Source organism: Leishmania mexicana, chromosome 34 (genome assembly GCF_000234665.1).
Source record: "Leishmania mexicana MHOM/GT/2001/U1103 complete genome, chromosome 34".
Lineage (NCBI taxonomy): Eukaryota > Euglenozoa > Kinetoplastea > Trypanosomatida > Trypanosomatidae > Leishmania > Leishmania mexicana.
The window spans coordinates 755,718-772,346 of record NC_018338.1 but is presented as its reverse complement, the minus strand read 5'-3'; the positions used below and the strand labels follow the sequence as shown (position 1 = coordinate 772,346).

Genomic DNA, 16,629 nt, shown 5'->3' with positions numbered 1-16,629 from the left:
AGACGGTTATTTCCTTCAAAACAAGCTTTCCCGCTGTGTATTTGGGGCCTCCGGGAAGTGTGCCGTAGTCGTTGCGGACGACGAGCCCGGAGCTGAGCTTTGCAGGCGTCCCTCGTGCCCCCATACAGTGGCAGGAGGTGATGTCAAAGCTGCGGTTCCGCTGTTGACCAACAGATTTGCTGCAGCGCGCTCGCCTGCGTGCCCAGCAGCGCTCCCGTTGGTTTGGGAGGGCGACAGCTGCGGTGGCGGAGCGGGCTGGAGCAAGTCCGAGACACCGGCTGCAAAGGGCGCCGAAGCGGCGTTCTTGAACAGGTTCACTCCCGACCCCTCCAACTTGACTCCATCGAAGAGGCTGATCATCGTCCTTCCAACCCGTTGGCGCTGTTCCTGGAGTGGTACCATCGATCCACATACCCGGCGTGTTGAGGCCGCCGAAGTGCACGGTCTTGCAACGGGCACGTCGGTGCCGTGCATGGGGGTTTCAGCGCTGAGCTCTGGCACCACCTCGGCAACCTCTCGGCGGCCCTGAAGAACGGCCTTGGCGGCAGCCGGGGCCTGGCAGGCAAACAGACCCTCTTTTTCACGCATAATATCTGCGAGTGGAAATAGGTCAGTCTGTGCCTCCAAGATGGCTGACAGTGGTGCCTGGCAGAGCTCCGCTTGCTGATGAACACCTTGGTAGTAGAGTGCCAAATCCTGCAGGAGATGTGCCAGCACCAAAGGCATTTCCTCGTCGTTGATGCACACCGCGTGCTCGCGGTAAAATCGATCTCGGGCGGTGCAAAACTGGCAGAGAAAGACGACAGACTTCGGTTCAAAAAAGCACGCAGCACGGCGCTGGCAGGCGCCACACCGCGCCTCCTCGCGGAGGGTCAAGATGCTCTTTTCGGGCAAAGTCGCCATCCGGCCCGTCGGGTCTTTCTCCTGTGACGTCCAGCTCGTGCGTTCCTCTGCGTGGAAAGCGGCGGTGGGACCCTGCGGCGGTCCCGCTCCAGCCTCTGCGCGACTTACCTTCATCCGCTGCTCCTCCGTGAGCTCAGCCCACCGACGCTGAACGGCCAAAACGCTCTGAATGAGGGTGACGGGGACCTGATTGCCAGCTATCAAACCTTCCAGCTCTTTAGCTGGCAACCGGCGTAGCACCGGATGCTCCGCCTTGAAAAGGATGGCACGGATCTGCTGCGTGAGTGTGTCAAAGCGACGCTGGGCGCTCGTGTAGCACGCCATGCAGAGGTACCCGTGAACCGGGCGCTGAAAGAAGTGCGAAAACATCTCGATCTCCGACTCCTCTATCATCATCAGCCCCTTGTCCTTGTGCACAACTACAGCCTTGCGGCGCACACGGGCTTCCCTGTGCAGCACCGCGTGCCGAATCTTGTAAAGCGTGTGCCGTACCTCGAGCGGACCGACCATGTCAGGGTCCATCACCGCGAGGTCCTCGGTGTGAAGCTCCAGCGCGTCACCGCGCGCTGACGTGGAGCGTGACGGGGGCTCGTCCAAAGAGAGCGATTTTCGGATACTCCGTTCAGAGGCGTCGACGGCAGTGCGCTTGTCTCGGTCATCGTGATCGGGATGCTGGGCTTCTAACTCTTCACGCTGGCACCGCGATCGAGGCACCACGCGGCGTTGAGAGGACGACTTGGCGCACTTGCGCTGAGAGGGTGAATCCCTCCTCCGCCGGTGCTTTTTCCTCATTCTCTCGGAACGCCCGTCTGATGGTGCGACGGAAACATCAGAGGAGCCATTAATGCTGCCGTCACTCTCGTATGTGGCTACCGGTGTCGTAGAGGACTGTTGGAGGCGACGCTGCCGAAAAGCGAGCATGCGTTGGTGCTGTTTGATGGGACCGTCCGATAGCTGGGCGTCCGCAAGTTCCTCCCGCACTGCCGCCTCCAGCACCGCCCGGGGCGGTAAGTCGATCATAGAGTAAGTGTCGTATACAAACTCATCGTCCTCACGTACTTCGCCGCCTCTTCCGCATATGCAGCAGAGGTACTTCTCCTCCAGCTTATCCAGGTGAAGCTGCACGGCCCGCTCTTTTGCCTCGCGGGTGTATCGGTCAAACTGCGCCTTCTGCTCCTTCACCGTCTCCGACACATCATCGGCGAACTGCTTCTGGAAGGTGACAACAGAGGAGAGATGGTGGCGAAACCACGCCGCAATGTAAGTGCCAGCGGAGGCCATGTTGTGTTTCCACGCCAGCTGCGCGACTTTGGGCAGAATTACCGATGCGTGCATGTGCATCACATATACGTGTGTGTGTGTGTGTGCAGAAGAGGAGGAGGAAGCCAAACACAACGAGACGTGGGGGGGGACGAAGGACTCATAGACACACACAGAAGGAAAAGTAAAGAGAGCGTCACGTATACCACCACCACTGACGCACGCCACGGCTGCTTTACACCTCCACCTACATGGTCTACCACTCCCTCCGCCTCACCTGCGCGGTGCTAGTGCACGCCACGCGGTCACACCAATGATCATCATACCCATTTTCTTTTTCAGCGTGTTCGTCCCCCCCACTGCCACGCAACACGATTGCAGTGCCACTCTACGTTGGCCTGCCACAGAGACGCCATCGCGTGGTGCCAAGGAGCCGTAGACACGCCAGTACAGCAATGCGCCAACTCACTCATCTCAGCATGGCCCCCGCCTCACACTCCACCCACCAACCCTGCACTCCGCAGGTCGCCCCTCACAGCCGCTCCCCCCCCCCATCAGGCGCGTCGCGCCACGTGGTGCCTCTCTCCGGGGTGGCTCAGGCGCCCCCACTAGGAGGCAGCGAGGAGCGGGTGGGATACGCTCGAGCCACGCCGACATGTTGCCCATCATTTGTATGGCACAGATGTGCTCACGGCCGCCAGTGGCTGCGACACAACACTGTACAGCACCTGGCCGCCGACATCACTGGCGATGCATCGCTTCGACGCCCCGCCCCCCACGTCCTGGGTGCTTGACCCTGCAACTACCGGAAGTGGTTCAGCATTTGCCACGGATCGGGGGACGGGGCTGCTTGGCCTCCCCGCAAAGAGCGGGCACTGGACCCTGCGATGCCACGCGCTGAGGTGTCTCCTCGTCATCAAGGGGTTCATAGAAATATGGGAAAAGTAAGTTCATAGTGACACCCTCACTGCCAGTTGCGCCGCTGAGGCTTACGACGGCGGCATCGGCGGCGTGCCGCGAGGCACCACGCGGTTCTGAGGCAGGCGTGCCTGCAAGATCGAGTGGAGCTTGACGTTCGGGGTCTTGCCTTGCCTGAGGTCACTGCTGACGAGCTGTAGCGCCAGCCCCCGCGGCTTTTTCGTCACGCCCGGGGGGTGCGGGTGGCGCAGGTGATGCTGGCAAGCCTTGATCAGCCAGTCCTCATCCCTTGCCTTGCAACCGCTCCGCCAAATCCGGTGGCTGGAGCAGAGCAAGCGCGCACGTATCCTGCAGTATGATATGGCTGCTTGATGGAGTCAAACCCCTGCATTCATTTGCCCGAGGCGAGGCAGTCTTCGCTGCATCGGTCCATTGCGCGACCGAGACGCATCGAACTTCTTCGAGTCACCACCACCGCGGAGTCATACCCTCGGGTTCTGCAACCCATGAGGCATCTGACTATTGGAGGCCGACATGTCCGTAATGCCGTTGTGTGGGGCAGAGGGTGACCGGAAGGCTGCTGATGTGAGATCCGAAAGACCCTGTGTGATCGGCAGGGCTCATCCCCAAGGGCGCGTCCCAGTTGTGGCACGCAACACTCTGGGTGGGGTTATGAGCCAGGAGCGTCGTTGAGCAAGGTGATGGCAACCACGCGCAGAGGCGCTCAATATTTAGACCGGGATGAAACAAACAAAGGTGACACGCAAGCAGCGACATAATCTGCCAAAATGACGCTATCAACAGGGAAAACATCACGCCACTCGTCTAGCACACCCACCCAGATACCCCAGACGCGCATACGCATACGTGCACATGTGAACAGCACCGGAATAAATAACAAAGAGAGAAGGAAACCTCGTCAAGATACCCAACCAGCCAACAACAAGGTAAAGGGAAAAGGGAAAAGCAAAGGAAACATAAGCGTGCGCAGTGAGCTATCGAAGAACAAAAATCGATAAAAAAAGCAGCAAGAAAAAAAGGAGGGGGGAGAGGGTCGGAGGAGGAGGACCAGGAGGAGGAGGAGGAGGAGGAGTGCGCCGCGGCAGAAAGATGAGGGAGAGGGTAGTAGGAGGGGTGAACCAACATGAGATAATAATGGTACTCAAAAGGGAAAAACGTTGCACGAGGAGAAAAGGGAACGAGTCCATAAAAAAATGGGAGACAGAGCATCGAAAACACAGACCGGGACACCGTATCACGAGAGAAGTCGAATGGTGAGAAAGAGCGAGAAAGCGCAAGACAGAGTGTGCCCATCGATGCAAACAGGAAAGAGAGGGACAAGAGGAGAGAGTTCATCCGCTGGGCTAGATATGAACAACTCCCCCCCCCTCCCTTCCTTTCCTTTCCTTTCTTTTTTTTCGTCTTTCACATGGCTGAGTGCGCGGGGTTTGTTCGTACTTTCTTCTCATCTTTTTTTTCGTTTTGCGCGAGTGCACGTGCCGGTGTTCATCTTGAAAGAAGTACTTGGATGAGAAGCGGACCGCGAATAGCTGCATTGCCTGTGTGTTCAATATCTTCCTTCTTTGCGCAGGTGCCATTACAGCCTTCTCGCGCACAAGAGAGAGAAGATTACACACAGACATACCACACATACACAAGTAACGTGTGCCACCACGGGGCGCCCATTCGTTCCCCCACCACCACCATCCGCCTCCCTTTCGCTTTCCTCCTCCCTCCAGCTTCATTCTCCGGCCTTGCTCCTTTTTTTTTCCGTTGCTCGACTGTTCCGTGCTAAGCGCATGCGTGCGCTTTTCTGCTATTTTTTTCTTTTTCTTATTGTCATCACCAAAAGAAAGCAAAAAGAAAAAAAAAGCAACAAGACGGCGTAGCGCACGAAATAGGTGGTTGGCATGAGTACATGTTTTGTGTTTTCTTTTTTTTTGTACGTGCCTCCTTCCCAACTCGTGGGTCCGGATGCTGACGGCTGTGTATCACCGACCTTTTTTTTTTGCGGTCTGCTGCCTCCGCCGCCCCTTTCTGCCTCTCCCCCTTTTTTCGCTTCAACATGTGTAAGGCTCTTCTGGGGCACAAACGGCGTTGGCATGCTCTGCGTCTGCCTGTGTGGGTTTTTTTCTCTTTCAGGGTGGGGGGAGGGAGGGGGCGAGATCGGGCAGCCCCTTCTCGAAAAAAAAGTAGGCACTAGAGCGAACAAAAAGATATTTCAAGCTACCACAGTTGCCACCAAGGATACACGCTGGGGAAAGGAAAAAGAAGGCAACGCGGGGCCAAAATGGTGAAACCAGACACACGGCACACACGCGCATACAGGATACATGCGCCTACGTCAATGCATATGCAGGGTTTCCTACTTTACCTCCCTGCCCGTCTCCCGCCGCAGTAGCTCTTCGATTTCCGCCTGCGGTGGCTAGGCTGTAAACGCATCATCCGCACACACGTGCACAGACACGCGTCGAGTTTGTCCCCTACAACGCACTACAGCAAGAAGTCTGTGTCCGGTGACACAAAACGGTAAGAATAGTCCCGACGGACTACAGCAAGCAGGACTGTACGCCACAGATCACACCGGCATGTGGGCGGAGAAAAAAGAAAGCAATGCAGAGGGGGAAAAGATACGGGCAATGTTCGCTGCCCTCCCCCCCCCCACGTAACGGGAGATATCAGTGTAGAACGAGCAACGGAAGAGACACAGGGAAAAAAGAAACAAAAACGGGGGTGTGGTGGGGAGAAGGCACCGCTGAGGGGGAGGGAGAGGGGGAGAGCGCGCACGCAGCCCCTCTCTACCTGCCATTCCTTTTTTCGTGTGTTTGTTTTTGTTCGCTCATCTCTGTCTCTCCCCTCCCCTCCTCACCACACACACTTTATTCTCTTCACTCAGTCCACTTGCGCCCGTTTGAGACCAGGAAAAGCACGCACACACACACAGAGGGGAGGAGAGAGAAGGACGCAAAATACATATATAGGACATATATATGTGTATATACATATATATATGTGGGTAAAGAGAGAAACACTGCGCGGCTCAAGATGAGAACCACCACCACCACCACAAAAAAAAATGTTTTAAGAACGGCAGCCCCACGCGGGATGGGGTGGGCAGGGAGGATTGAAGGACGTGGAATAAACCCCAACATGGAAAATCAGAAAGAGAGGCGGACAGAGGGAGGGGAGGGGGGGAACTGGTAAACCCACACAGTGCGTCTCGCGAACCATCCACTGTTGTGAGCATCAACCAGGGAGTTGAGAGGAGGGGCGGAAACAAAGTTGCAAAACAAAAAAAGGAAGCTAAGTCAAGACACCGTGTGCCTGGGCGGTACGCCACACCCCTCCTTCTCAAGCTGACGTACTCCTCCTTGTCCCACTTCCCTTGTCACTACACCGAGTTCTCCTCTTCGAACTTCTTCAGCAGCTCAGCGTTCTTCTTCTTCCACCTCACCAGGGCCATATTGCCTTGGCATGTGTTCAGGAGAACAGCCCGATACTCGTGCACCTCCATGCAGAACGAGAAGAAGCGCTTCGCCAAGCAGTGAAACCACGTGGAGAGGGCGTACTTGGAGTCCGCCTCAACGGTCTCGGGTGTCTCCTTCGGGGCGTCAGACAGACGCTGCTTGTTGACGTTCTGGGACAAGTCGTCGAGACGGCCCGATATTGTCGATAACTCCTTACTGCAGGCCGCCTTGTGCTCCTTCAGGTACAGCAGCGTCATTGAGACCCACGCCTCCGCCTCTTCCTCGACGATCTTGTTGCCGCGGGCTGCCGAATCAAGCAACAACTGCTGCGACACATGGTGGACGCGCATTGACACCTCTTTCGTAATCGACTCCTTCAGCTCTTTCAGCTCGTTCGTGTACTCTTTGATAATATCATCCCGTGCCTCATCCGCCGCCTTTTGCACTACTGAAAGCTCCTCCGACTTCTCCTTTTCAATAGCGGCCAACAACTGCGCACGCTCCTTCTGCGCCACAGCCAGCACGCCCGCCACGTCGGCCGGCAAGCGGCGGTCTTTTATGCTCACCTTGACCGTTTTGCCGTTCTTGCCCGCTGACGCGTCATAGTAGAGACTGCATTTCTGCGGCAGGCTGCGGCGAATGATGCCGATCGTCGCCTGCGACTCCACAGCGAAGATGTGCAGGTCTGCCAGCAGCGCGTCGTACATCTTGCCGGACTCGAGAAAGTCAAACTGCAGCTTCTCCACTTCGGCGCCGGTGCACGTGGTCACCTTCATATCTTTTACCTTGTTCGCAAAGTGCAGTGTGCTGACCGTCTCATCGAACGTCAGCTGCGTGGGTGAGCACTGTGCCAAGAGCAGCACGCGCGAGCTGGGGTGCGAAAAGGCCGGCTTGAGAAGTCGCGTCAGGTTTGAAACACGGTAGCTGACGAAGCCGCCCTCGTGCAGGCTGTGTACCACGTTCCCCAGTGCTGTTAAGCTGCTGTTGATGGATGTGGCCTCTGCCAGGCCATCGCCGGTCACACCACTGCGGGCAATGCGCTCGCTACCGGCGAGATCGGCAAGGATGATCTTACTGGTGTAGATGGGCTCCTTCTGTCCGGGCATGCGGAAGACCGTACCCTGGAACGGCATTTCCCACTCCGGCAGCTGCGAATCCTGCGCTGCGGAAGCCAGGCCGCCGGCCTTCTTCGTGGCCGCCACACCCTTCTTCGTATCGTTGCCCTTCTTTGACTGATCGAGAATGTCCAGCGAAGGCGCGGGGGCCGAGTTCGCCTGCTGAAGGATATCAATGGAGAAGAGGCAGTGACTGCGGCTCGACTGCGAGTTGGAGTCCGTCGCACGGCTCATGCGGCGTGCGATGGCCAGCTGAATCTCGCTGAAAACTGCCTGCAGAGTGGTCATCTCCTTGATGATGAGCGATGGCAGATGAACATCCTCGCCGGTCATGACCGCCTTCAGCGCCGGCGGTGCCGAGTTAGACTTGCCACCAAACAGGTCGCGGATGTTCTCGTTGTAAATCTCTATGCAACTTAAACCCACCACCACGTGCCAGCCCTTCTTGGCTTGGCGAACCTTGTAGTCCATCAAGTCGCTCAGCACACGCAGGAACATGCCACTGTTCGCCGTGAGCAGGTCGTTTTCAAGCGGGTTCGGCTTCACATCGCCCAGGACGGTGAAGGTCTTGCCGGAGCCAGTCTGTCCGTAGGCCAAGAGGGTGACATTCACGCCGACGAGCGCGGCATCGACCATGTCCACTACGGCATCCTCATACACCTCCAGCTGCGTGCTCTCCTGATCGAAAACGTAGTCGAACGTGAAGAGGCTGCTCTTTGTCGGCTCGCCTGGCTTCGTCAGTTCTACCTTGAGACTGTTATCGCCGACGCGGTGCACGCCTTGCAGCTCAAACTTCTCCTGCTGGTGATTCGCAGCGGCGCCCTCGCGCAGCATCGGGCGCACGCGCACCGATACCGTCACACGCTGGTTTCCTACGGTTGCCATTGCGAATCACGTCTTCGTCTTTGGCGATGCGGATGCCGGTCCAAGGTTCCGTATTTGTTGCGCTACTGTTTCACTGTTCTTTTCGTTGTTGTTGCTGCGGACGAGACACACCAATGAAACCGCAGATTCGGTGCACGAGATATAATCTGAAAACGGAAAATCCGGTCGCCGGAGCAGGCACGCCGCAAAGAAGAAGAAAAGTTGAAATGTAGAGGGGCGAGAGTCAGAATGAGGCCCGCAAAGGTCCACAGAGAGGCAGCGACGGTGAGAGAGGGAAAGGGGCGCCGATGGGCGAAAGACGCTCCAGCGAAAACAAAAAAGAGCGAGGAGGAAGGAGAGCAAGCGAAAGAAAGGAAAGAGAGCAGGCAGAGATTGCTTCAGGAGCGGGTGTTTTTTTGTTGTTTGGTTACCTCGACCTTGTCGTTCTTCCTGTGCGCTGTCCAAGTCGTTCTTCCTCTTCGAGTGCGTGGGCGTGATCTCCTCCGCTTCCTTGCACGTTTGTTGACGCGCGCCTGCCTTCGTCAACACGTCTTTGATGACTTACGTGGTCGAGAAAACAAAGAGGCCAGAAAATGCTATGGTAAAACGACGATGACAGTACGTACGAAGGGTAAGCAAGTGAACAACGACAACAACACACACACACAGGGAGAGAAGAAGCAGTCAGTGCGTGACGTATGAAGGTGCCGGTCAGCAGAGCGAGAGGGGGGAGGAGTAAGACAGGGGATGGGCGAAGAAGTTGATACAAAAACGAAGGCGCTAAGACACTGCGTGCGTGTGGGTGTGGGTGTGGGTGTGCGTGTGGTGGTGGTGGGGGGGGATGTCATCGACATCATTAACAGAAGGAAACGAGAAACAGTAGAGAGAAGAAAAACCGAAAAGTGGGAAATCATAGGAACAGCCGCTTTTGTAGGTGTGCTGGTCTTTGCCTTCTCTTGCTGCTGCCTGGCCGCACCGCAACACATTCGCGCACCACAGCTCTGGAGAGGCTCACCGCGGCTCGGGATCAACGATGTGGGCCATAACGCGCCACGCCGCTTTTCCTCCTCGGTACGCATACGAATGGCGGCACCACCATAGCACGGTCGCTCACTAACGCGGCTGCGCGCGTGTTTTGAGGTGAAAAGATGTTGTTGGAGGAGCGAGGAGGCGCAGCATTGTTGCCGTTGTTTCTGTTGTTACACACCTAAAGTACCACACCACTAATGTAGAATTACATGAGCTCGGGTAGGCCAGTCACACCAATGATCTTACAAAAACGGAGCAAACATTTTTCAGCGTGTTCGTCCCCCCCCACTGCCACGCAACACGATTGCAGTGCCACTCTACGTTGGCCTGCCACAGAGACGCCATCGCGTGGTGCCAAGGAGCCGTAGACACGCCAGTACAGCAATGCGCCAACTCACTCATCTCAGCATGGCCCCCGCCTCACACTCCACCCACCAACCCTGCACTCCGCAGGTCGCCCCTCACAGCCGCTCCCCCCCCCATCAGGCGCGTCGCGCCACGTGGTGCCTCTCTCCGGGGTGGCTCAGGCGCCCCCACTAGGAGGCAGCGAGGAGCGGGTGGGATACGCTCGAGCCACGCCGACATGTTGCCCATCATTTGTATGGCACAGATGTGCTCACGGCCGCCAGTGGCTGCGACACAACACTGTACAGCACCTGGCCGCCGACATCACTGGCGATGCATCGCTTCGACGCCCCGCCCCCCACGTCCTGGGTGCTTGACCCTGCAACTACCGGAAGTGGTTCAGCATTTGCCACGGATCGGGGGACGGGGCTGCTTGGCCTCCCCGCAAAGAGCGGGCACTGGACCCTGCGATGCCACGCGCTGAGGTGTCTCCTCGTCATCAAGGGTACACCTGCCTCAAACAGAACCAAAAGAAGGGACAAAAAAAGGAAGAGAAGCACCGGGGTTAAACACGCCAGGAACAACACGAAGCGCAACGCAGCTGCGAGTACGCGACTCCTTGCATCGACTTGATTATCTCTTTCTCTCAGCTCTTGCCCCCCTCCCTCCTCACCCCACCCTGTGTAACTGCCGCCACACTTCTCCCTCCCCCTGCGATTTCCAGGCACCCTCATCTCTGCCTCCTCTTCCTTACCTCCCCCACCGTCTGTTTGACAAGGATCCAACCAAGCTGGGGGAAAAAAGGAGGGGATGGGGTGAGGGGGTAGAAGGCTGCAATGAGAGAAGCACTTCCCCGAGGCGTCACGCGCATCAGCACTAACAACGATCACCACGACAGGGGCGGCACGCAGCGGCAGCTGGTGGAAGTGCAGGGAGAGGGAACGGGTAAAACAAAGAACTGCAACAAGAAAAAAAGCGCAACGATGCCCTTTGCGGAAACATCACACGTACACGCCGAGCGAGGGAGGGAGGGAGGGAGAAGGAGTGGCACCTGTCATGGCCACCAAATGCCGACTGGTGGAAGATACTGGAAGAAGAGATGGGAAAAAGGAGAAGGGGAAGGTGAAAAGCGAAGAACACGCACACAATAGGGAAGAAGAGAGAAGGGCACGAGGAAAAGCGAATGGAAAAGACGACAGAGGCAGCCAAGAGACCCACCAAGACACAGACACAGACACAGAGGGAGGAAGAGGGAGAAAGAGAGGGAGGGAGAGAGCACACACGCACATGAACACCCATACAAATCATAATAGAAGAGAGAGAAAGGAGCTCACGTCCACATCACCGCATGCTTTAGTGCCCTGCCGTGTCCTTTCACGGCCAGGCGCTCCAGAAATGACCGCGCTTACCCGCATCCTCACGAGCGCCTCACCTTTGGCAGCAGCTGCTGAAGCAAAACATTGAAGTGAGACAACCGAAAAAAAGAGCAGCCATACGTGTGGGTACAAGTGTGCGCAAGGTCTGCAGTGCTGTCCGCACCGTCCCTCTCGCTGGTGCGCGTCGCACATTCTACTACTCGCGCTTGCGGAAGAACCCAGTACGTTTCTTCTTCTGGAGCTGCGCGGGCATACGGAAGGAGCCTGTGTTGGCGGTGGCCACGCTGCCTGCGATAGAGGCAAACGACATGCGCAGGTTCTCGTTCGCGATCCTCTCCACGTCGCGATCGTCCGGCATTGTGCGGGTAAAGGTGTTGTACTCGCGCTGGCGCTGCTCCTCGACATCCTCGGCCTCCTCCTCGTCCACCTCCACCAGCACCTTGCGAATCGGAAAGATTAGGTTCTTGATCACCTTGTAAGTTTCGCAGGCAGCGAGAAAGGTCATGACGCCGACCGCAATGACGCCCCACTCCCAAGTGATACTGCTGTGTACAAAGAGGCCATGGGCGATCGCGTTGATGTATACAATCGGCACAAACAGCACACTGCCGAGGACGCAGGAACCGAAGATCCACTTGTTGTCAAGCCAGCGCATTCTGAAGATGGAGACGCGCGGGTGGCGCACCGTGTAGGAGTGGATCAGCAAACCAAAGTACAGAATTCCAAAGGCGGTGCTGCGGGCGGTCCAGATGTTGTCGCAGCCGACGCCGTTGTGTCTGTTGCAGTCTGTCCCCTCCGGGCCACTCTTGAAGCCGTACAGCACCACCGCGAAGCCACAAAGAGTGATCGCGCCGAGCCAGAAGCCGTAAACGACTGTGTCGGCAATCAGCTCAATCGTGAAGAATCCCTGTGTGTTCGGCGGCACCTGCAGAATGTCGTCCGTGGCCCTGTCGAGCGACAGACCCGTCGCCGGTGGGGCCGAGGTGAACATGTTCAGCCACAGAATCTCGATGGGGGATAGGATGAATACCGACTCGCCACCGTGGCTGATGGGCAGGCCGCAGATCAGCGCAATCACCTCAGCCACGTTACTCGACAGCAGATGTACAACAAACTTGCGGATACACTGCGAGATGCGGCGTCCCTCGGCGACAGCTTTCACGATGGTGGCAAAGTTGTCATCAGTGATGACGAGATCTGCGACGCCCTTCGTCACGTCGACGCCGGAGCCCATCGCGCAGCCAATGTCGGCAATCTTGATACTGGGGGAGTCGTTGAAGCCGTCGCCCGTCATGGCCACCACCTTCTTGCGGCGGTGCAGCGACTCGATCATTTTCACCTTCGACTCGGGAGAGCAGCGGCCAACGACGACAGGGAGGTCGGCCCAACCGTCGATAGTCTCAGGGTCGACCTTGTCGAAGTCAGGCCCCGCTTGCAGCTTCACTGGGTCGCCGAGGTCGCGGCGGCGAATGATGTTCAGCATCGAGGCAATGCTGCCGGCGGTGGACGTGTGGTCACCCGTGAGCATGCGCACGCAGATGCCGGCGTGCTGGCAGGCGACGACGGACGGGCGAGACTCGGGGCGGGGTGGGTCGTAGATGCCGACAATGCCCAGGAAGACGAGGTCGCACTCGACCTGGTCGCGGTCGTAAGCGTCGATGAACGGCTCGTCAGCCGGGATCGGGAAGATCTTCGTGGCGTCCTCGCGGTATGCAAAGCAGATGGTGCGTAGACCCTGCGCGGCCAAGTCATGGATGTGCTGGTCGACCTGCTCGCGGTCCTGCTGCGTCAGGCTGACAAGCTTGCCATCCTCGCTGATCTTGTACGTGCACAGCTCGATGACCCGCTCAGGGGCGCCCTTGGTGCAGAGGTAGAGCTCACACTTCGCCTTGTTTTCCCATGCCGTGGACATGCGCTTGATCTTAGAGTCGAAAGAGTACTCCGTGATACACTCCCAGCCCTCCTCCTCCAGCTTGTCGCGGTTCAGGCCGGCCTTCCAGGTCATCACCTGGATGGCAATCTCGGTCGGGTTGCCATTGCCAGCGAGGGAGTCCATGTCCTCTTCAGAGACGTGCAGGACCGTTGTGCTGCAGAGGGCGGCACACTTGAGAAACTGGTAGATGTAGCGCACCTCCTGCTGATGAGTCATGCTCACGGGCTGCTGCTCCTGGCCGTTCCGCATGGCGGGAAAGAAGTCCCCGTGGGTGTCGTACGGAGCGCCGCCAACGCTGTACACGTCGTCAATGCCAATCACCGCCTTCTTGACCACCATCTTATTCTCCGTCAGCGTCCCGGTCTTGTCGGAGCAGATGTCCGTGACATTGCCCAGCACCTCCAGCACCGGCAGCTTGCGCACAATGCACTTCTGCTGTGCCATGCGCTTCACAGAGAAGGTCATGGCAACCGTGATGACGGCGCAAAGTGACTCGGGGAGAATGGCAATGGCCACAGCCGTGGCGTACGAGAGGGTTGCCGGCGTGTAGCGCATCTTGTTGGCCGCGAACACTATCAAGGCGGCAATGGCACAGCAAAAGAATAGGAAGTACATCATGTAGTCGAGCTTCCTCATCAGCGCCGTCTTGCCACTGCTCTTGCTGTCGCTCAGCCGCTTCGCAAGTTTGCCCATTTCGGTGTTCAGGCCACCGGCGACCACCACCGCCTTGCCGCGACCCTGCGTCACCTGCGTGCTGCGGTACACCATGTTCTTGCGGTCGCCAAGAGCGAGACGGTTTTCCGGGTCTCGAATGACGTTCCCGTGCTTCACCACCGGTAGCGCCTCACCCGTCAACAGAGCCTCATCCACCTCTAGCCCGTTCGACTCGAAGATACGACAGTCAGCCGGCACGGAGGCGCCCTGCTCGAGCACGATGACGTCACCGACGACGACCTCGTCAATGAAGATGATCTCAGGAATGCCATTACGTATCACTTTCGCCACACCTGCCGTCATTTGCTTGAGACTCGCGAGCGACCTCTCGGCGCCGTACTCTTGGTAGAAGCCGAGCAAGGCGTTAAAGAAGAGGATGAAGAGAACTACGCCGAACTCAGCCCAGTCCTTGAACACACCGCTGATAATAATAACAATCAGCAGAACAATCGTGATGGCGTTTTTGAACTGGCTCGCCAAGATAATGATCCAGCTCGGACCGCCCTTTATCGGGATGACATTGTCGCCGAGTTCCTTGGCATGGTGCGGCGCGTCGGCGGCATCGATGCCAGCGAGAGGGTCCTCCAACTGCACGAGGTTGAAGACGTTCTCCAGGGCCAGTGCCCAGAACTTGTCTCTGGCGTCGTACGCCTCGGGAGTCGGCTCGTCGCCTTGTTCGTCTCCGAAGTTCATCGCGTGGTGCTCCTTGGCACCTACAGCCACCTCTGTGCCCTGTTCTGTGCCGTCGCCCAGCACCCTCCCGTTCGACTTCTCGCCTGAGAAGACGGGTAAGTGTTCGCTGTCGTCCAACTCCTCCAACCCCTTCGCGACAAGGTCCGCCGAGAGGAAGGTCGACCTTTTCGTCATCTCGATCTCCACTCCGGCCAGCTTCACCCCGTTTGACGGCTGACCGGAAACGGTGACGGGGCCAGGCGCCGGATTAGAATTCGATGCGGCAACCGCAGCGTTGTTCAACGAAGAGTGCGTGGCTCTCACATGTGGAGCAGAGGACGAACCGTTGTTCGTCGCCGCCGTCGGTGGCACAGACGCATCGGAAAGTCGCGCTGTTGAGAGCGGCGGATTCGCATTGGGGTCCTGATGGGCCCGCGAGGTCGCTTGTGGCGTGTACGCGTGACTGTCATCGTCGGAGTGTGGGGCGCGGCCCTGTGTCGCGGTAAAGGTATTGTACGGGTGACGATGGTCACCGTTGCGGTTGTTGCCGGACATTTTGATTAAAGTTGTAGTCCTAGTAGAAATAGTAGTGGTGTGTGCAGCCGTGTCCGTGTGTGTGTGTGTTGGTATGTATATCAGGGAGCTTCGATGCGTTGGAAGGTAGCCGCTCTGAGCGCAGAGTACCGCCCAAAAAGATGTCGACTGATAATAACGCGAAATGAAAAAGCAAAAGAAGAAAAATGCTCCTCAACGCAGTGCGCACGCACAAGCTTCAAGCGAAATAGAGGGAGCAACACAAAATGAAAACCAACAAAAGAATATATATATATATATAGAAAACGCCTACAACGGCTGATGGATGTAACTATGTGGCTTCAGAGAACAGAGGCACGCAACGGACAAACGGGTGCGGCTGCGGCTGCTTTTCGTCTCGCGCTTTTCTCCGTACTTTCCAAGGTTGTGTATCGCTACTGCGCGCCCGTAACAATGTAGAGGGCGGCGCTTCCTCTCTCCTCTCTCTCTCCCCTTCGTGCAGAAGAACAAAAAAAGAGGTTTTGTTTTTGGTGACCGTCGTCGTGCGGGAGATCGGCCCTTGTCAGCTGTGCGCTTCTCAAAGACTGACTAGGGAACAAAAAAAAACACCACCAGAACACAGAAGACGGTGACGTGGAAGCTAGCACCCTCTAGCGCGATGCATGCACCACAAGGACAAGGGGGCGAGCTGAGATAAAGAGAAGCCACCAGAGGAAGAGAGGTCTTGGGAAAGGGGGAGGAACGTCAATGATTTGGCCGAGTTTTAACGGCAACAAGCGAAACGGGTCAACAATCAGGATGGGGCGCAGGCGGATTGGCGAGGGCGATCGTACCCTTCCGATCTCCGAATCCTCTAACAACTTGTTGTGCGTTTCGCTCTTGCTTTGTCCCACTAACGAAGAAGGACGAATGGGGAGGATACACACACGCAATGTCGCACAGACAACCCTCTCACTCGCACACACACAAGCAAGGAGATATATATATATACTGCCGAGAGCGCCAAAACAATGTAAGAGCGTAGATGAGATTCCTTTTTTTTACAAAGGACGAAAAAAATGGCGAAGGGGGGGGGGGCCAGGGAACAAATGGACAATATAGAGGAAGAGGAGGAGGGGGAGAGACACCTATCCAGCAACTGGATGTGCTTCAATTTCGTCGCTTCGTTGTGTTTCCGCCGCCGGATGGTCTACCGGTTTATCCGCCAGAGAGCGCGCAGCGTCTCCTGAGGTGAAGAGTGGGAAGGGTGAGGGTGGGTGGGGGTGGGGGGAGGGGGGGAGAAAATACCGTGGAAGTAGGGAATTAGTCTACCACTTTTGATTGTCAACACACACACACGCGCACGCGCGAAGGAAAAGCGTACAACAGAAAAAAAGGAAGAGAGCAAGACCGTCAATAGAGTTGTGTGAGAAAGAAAAAGAAGCAAGACGACTGTAATGGCGGTTTGCACGTGGTTCTCGTGCGTTCCGCAATGTAGGACCGCCCCACGCCTTCTCTTT

General features: G+C 57.1%; 3 protein-coding genes across 3 annotated transcripts; all 3 read right to left on the bottom strand.

Annotated features, from left to right (window-relative positions):
* Nucleotides 1-15: 15 nt before the first annotated feature.
* LMXM_34_2100 (conserved hypothetical protein) lies at nucleotides 16-2,184 on the bottom strand (the record flags this gene model as incomplete). The annotated part of the gene is made up of 1 exon (XM_003879156.1): nucleotides 16-2,184. The coding sequence occupies one exon, from the start codon at nucleotides 2,182-2,184 to the stop codon at nucleotides 16-18; it is 2,169 nt and encodes a 722-aa protein (XP_003879205.1).
* Nucleotides 2,185-6,472: 4,288 nt separating this feature from the next.
* On the bottom strand, nucleotides 6,473-8,548 carry LMXM_34_2090 (putative kinesin; the record flags this gene model as incomplete). The annotated part of the gene is made up of 1 exon (XM_003879155.1): nucleotides 6,473-8,548. One exon carries the CDS (start codon nucleotides 8,546-8,548, stop codon nucleotides 6,473-6,475), a length of 2,076 nt encoding a protein of 691 aa, XP_003879204.1.
* Nucleotides 8,549-11,473: 2,925 nt separating this feature from the next.
* LMXM_34_2080 (putative calcium motive p-type ATPase) lies at nucleotides 11,474-15,151 on the bottom strand (the record flags this gene model as incomplete). The annotated part of the gene is made up of 1 exon (XM_003879154.1): nucleotides 11,474-15,151. One exon carries the CDS (start codon nucleotides 15,149-15,151, stop codon nucleotides 11,474-11,476), a length of 3,678 nt encoding a protein of 1,225 aa, XP_003879203.1.
* Between the last annotated feature and the right edge of the window lie 1,478 nt (nucleotides 15,152-16,629).